A 3,178-nucleotide genomic window follows, 5' to 3' on the forward strand; every position below is an offset into this window, starting at 1 on the left:
CACACCCTGGGACAACCTCCGTGAATTTAGAATCACTTCCCTTGGCCCCGGCAGAAGCTCCCTTCCTACCTCTCCAGACAGCTGGGTGGTCCTCGTAACCGGGCCGGGGCTCCACCTTCTGGGTGTGTGGGCCTCGCCGCGTGGGGCCCATTGCCCGGGCAACCGACGCCGTGAGCGGTGCATTGTGGTCTGCAACAAAATGCAGGAGAAAGATCCTGAGGGAACCATGGAGTCCATGGACCAATGGAAGAATGCCGTGGGCTGCGTCAAGCCAATAGGGTTGCGCAGCGAGGGGCGGGGCCGGCGGGAGCAGGGCGGGGCCTGAGCACTAGGCGGCGGCGGCTGGCGTGGGGCTGCTTAGATGCGCCACGGCTTCGGTAGCGACGGTAGCTGTAGCCGGGTTTGAGCTGTGCTAGCACCTCCCCCAGGAGACCGTTGCAGTCGGCCAGCCCCCTTCTCCACGGTGAGAAACTTGGGGGACCAGGGGGTGTCCTCGCTGCCTTATTTCGCCCCACTCCGGACTTAGCCCGCCGCGTAGCCCGCGCTTCCTGAGAAGTGGGGTGGGGGGCGTCGTCCCGTGGTGGCGCCGGCCGGGGTGGGAGCAGTTAGTGCCTGGGGGGCGCGGCCCAACTCCTCAACCCCTTACCCCAGGCCTTGCCCACTAGGTAACCATGTGCGACCGAAAGGCCGTGATCAAAAATGCGGACATGTCGGAAGAGATGCAACAGGACTCGGTGGAGTGCGCTACTCAGGCGCTGGAGAAATACAACATAGAGAAGGACATTGCGGCTCATATCAAGAAGGTGAGGATGGGCGCGGGGGCTGATACGCAGCCGGGAGCAGGGGGTTCCTTCCCCCCGATCCTGCTTTCCCAAGGGCGCCTGACAGGTCCCGGGAACACCGCTGGCGGCTTGGGGCGTAGAAGCTTCCAGAAAGGACGCAGATGCATTTTGCACTCCTGTGGAGAAGACCAGACCCCCGGCGTCCGAAGTTTTTTTTTTTTTTTAATTACCCAGCTCCGCGGGGGGAAAGCGCCACCTAGCAACGGTATCTAAGATCAGGGAGCAGCGGTTCCCCCTTCTGTGTGGTTCCTGCGCCGAGGATCCATCTGGGTGTTCCGGAGGGGGGAGCTGCGTGGGTGTTTCCAAGCCGGGCCGGGAGGAGATCTTGCCAGCCTTCCAGTGGGGAGTTGAGGGAAGGTGGGTGGTGGCGGGGCTGGGGGCTGGGGTGGGGGCTTGGTAAATGGCAGTCTAGAAAGCCGGCAGGACTGCCAACTTCTCGAGCAGTGTTTGCTGGAAGGGAAGAAAGCTGGCAGCCTAAGCCGTGGGAGGGTTCCAGTCGAGAATGGGAAGATGAAAGACTTCAGATGGAACAGAAATAAATGCCTTTTTTGACAAACGCAGCAGTCGTGCGTCTAGCTTGCAAGAGCGTTACTCCCCTTCATAGCTTTAGAAGAGGTTTTCGCACTGCGTGCAATTAGAGTAGCTAAATCTTGTGTGACGCTCCACAAATACTAGTAAGAATTTTGCAGAGAAAGATTACCGTTGCCACCCAATGCCCCCCACAGGCATTCTACTCTCCAGTACCTCTTAGGGTGGGAGAAATGGCGAAGAGTTGTTCCTACAACTTGTTAACCTAGTGGACAGGGTAGTAGATTAGCATCATCCGGATAGATGTGAAGAGGACGGCTGTTTGGATAATAATAAAGGATAAAATTTGGCCAGTTGACAGATTCTGTTTCCAGCATTTTTTACAGCAACAGTGGAGTGCTTCAGTATTGTGTCCCTGTAAATTTAATTTTGATCCGCAATCATTTGGTATACAATGCTGTTTGAAGTTTTGTCCTATTGGAAAAGTCTTGTGTTGCAGGGGTGCAGTTAAGATCTTTGTGATGAGGAATGGGATGGGCTAATTTTTTGCTGTTTTCTTGGAATTGGGGGCATGGCAAATACAGTAGGGTAGTTTAGTTCTCTACACAGAACATGATAAACTACACCTGTTGATGTCACCGTCTGTCAATATTATAGAAAGTATGAAGGTGTAATTACCATAATAACAAAGCACCCTGTCTTTAAGGCTGACCTTTCATCCTTTGACCTCCTCAGCCTCCATTCCCATCTTCGCTCAGACTGCAAGTATGTTTGTATTAATGTACTATGTAGGCGGCTTGGAGCTGGGGAACATTCTTTCATTCTAAGAATTTGCAGATGCTGACGTTCTTCCTTTCTGCCCCTACAGGCTCTGGCTTATCCAAGAGGCAAACACTGACCTCTGGTAATTAAAATTCTAGTTCTGTTCTTTTGTCTTTCCCAGGAATTTGACAAGAAGTACAATCCCACCTGGCATTGCATCGTGGGGAGGAACTTCGGTAGTTACGTGACACATGAAACCAAACACTTCATCTACTTCTACCTGGGCCAAGTGGCCATTCTTCTGTTCAAATCTGGTTAAAAGCATGGACTGTGCCACACACCCAGTGATCCATCCAAAAACAAGGACTGCAGCCTAAATTCCAAATACCAGAGACTGAAATTTTCAGCCTTGCTAAGGGAACACCTCGATGTTTGAACCTTTGTTGTGTTTTGTACAGGGCATTCTCTGTACTAGTTTGTTGTGGTTATAAAACAATTAGCAGAATAGCCTACATTTGTATTTATTTTCTATTCCATACTTCCGCCCACGTTGTTTTCTCTCAAAATCCATTCCTTTAAAAAATAAATCTGTTGCAGATGTGTATGTGTGTGAATTACAATTTGTTCAAATAACAGCGTTGAAGGCGGTCACTTGATCAGATGTCCAGGTTGGTGGGGATGAGTCCATCCTTACAGAAGTTAAGTTTCTGTGGGGTATTTCAGTACTCTTTAGTCATGTTCTCACCCATCCTGCAACTGTTGTGCATGTTGAGAAATGCAGTGCATGGTAAAGAAACATTCAAATTAAATCTTTAGTCCTAATCTGAAAAAAATCAGTGTTTAAGGATATTTGTTAAGACAGTGCTATAGAATGTTCTGGGCCTTTGGCCTCAGGTGGTGGTGATGGATGTGTAGTAGTACTTGAAGCTTTCTATGGCTATAAAATGGAAATAAGCTCAAAACAAAGTTGGGATAATGAAATGGATTCCAGGACCCTTGTCTAGCCCCCTCCCCTGCCTAGAAAGAAGGTGGCCTTAGGGGAAAGT

General features: G+C 50.5%; 1 protein-coding gene across 2 annotated transcripts; it reads left to right on the top strand.

Moving 5' to 3' along the window:
- The first annotated feature begins 268 nt into the window (after nt 1–268).
- DYNLL1 (dynein light chain LC8-type 1) lies at nt 269–2,734 on the top strand. Of its 2 annotated transcripts, none has more exons than XM_003778140.4 (3): nt 269–463; nt 666–803; nt 2,314–2,734. In XM_003778140.4, exons 2-3 carry the CDS (start codon nt 672–674, stop codon nt 2,449–2,451), a joined length of 270 nt encoding a protein of 89 aa, XP_003778188.1. In that variant the 5' UTR covers nt 269–463; nt 666–671; the 3' UTR covers nt 2,452–2,734. The 2 variants fall into 2 exon arrangements, with proteins under 2 accessions (XP_003778188.1, XP_009246592.1); XM_009248317.2 differs by having other exon boundaries at nt 283–463; nt 652–803.
- The last annotated feature ends 444 nt before the right edge of the window (nt 2,735–3,178 follow it).

Source organism: Pongo abelii, chromosome 10, assembly GCF_028885655.2.
Source record: "Pongo abelii isolate AG06213 chromosome 10, NHGRI_mPonAbe1-v2.0_pri, whole genome shotgun sequence".
Classification (NCBI taxonomy): Eukaryota; Metazoa; Chordata; class Mammalia; order Primates; family Hominidae; genus Pongo; species Pongo abelii.

Bases quoted from the DNA above. Each gene is read 5' to 3' on its own strand.
- DYNLL1 (XM_003778140.4), top strand. From the start codon at position 672: ATGTGCGACCGAAAGGCCGTGATCAAAAATGCGGACATGTCGGAAGAG. The intron at 804-2,313 runs GTGAGGATGGGC...TGTCTTTCCCAG, and splicing joins TTGCGGCTCATATCAAGAAG to GAATTTGACAAGAAGTACAA.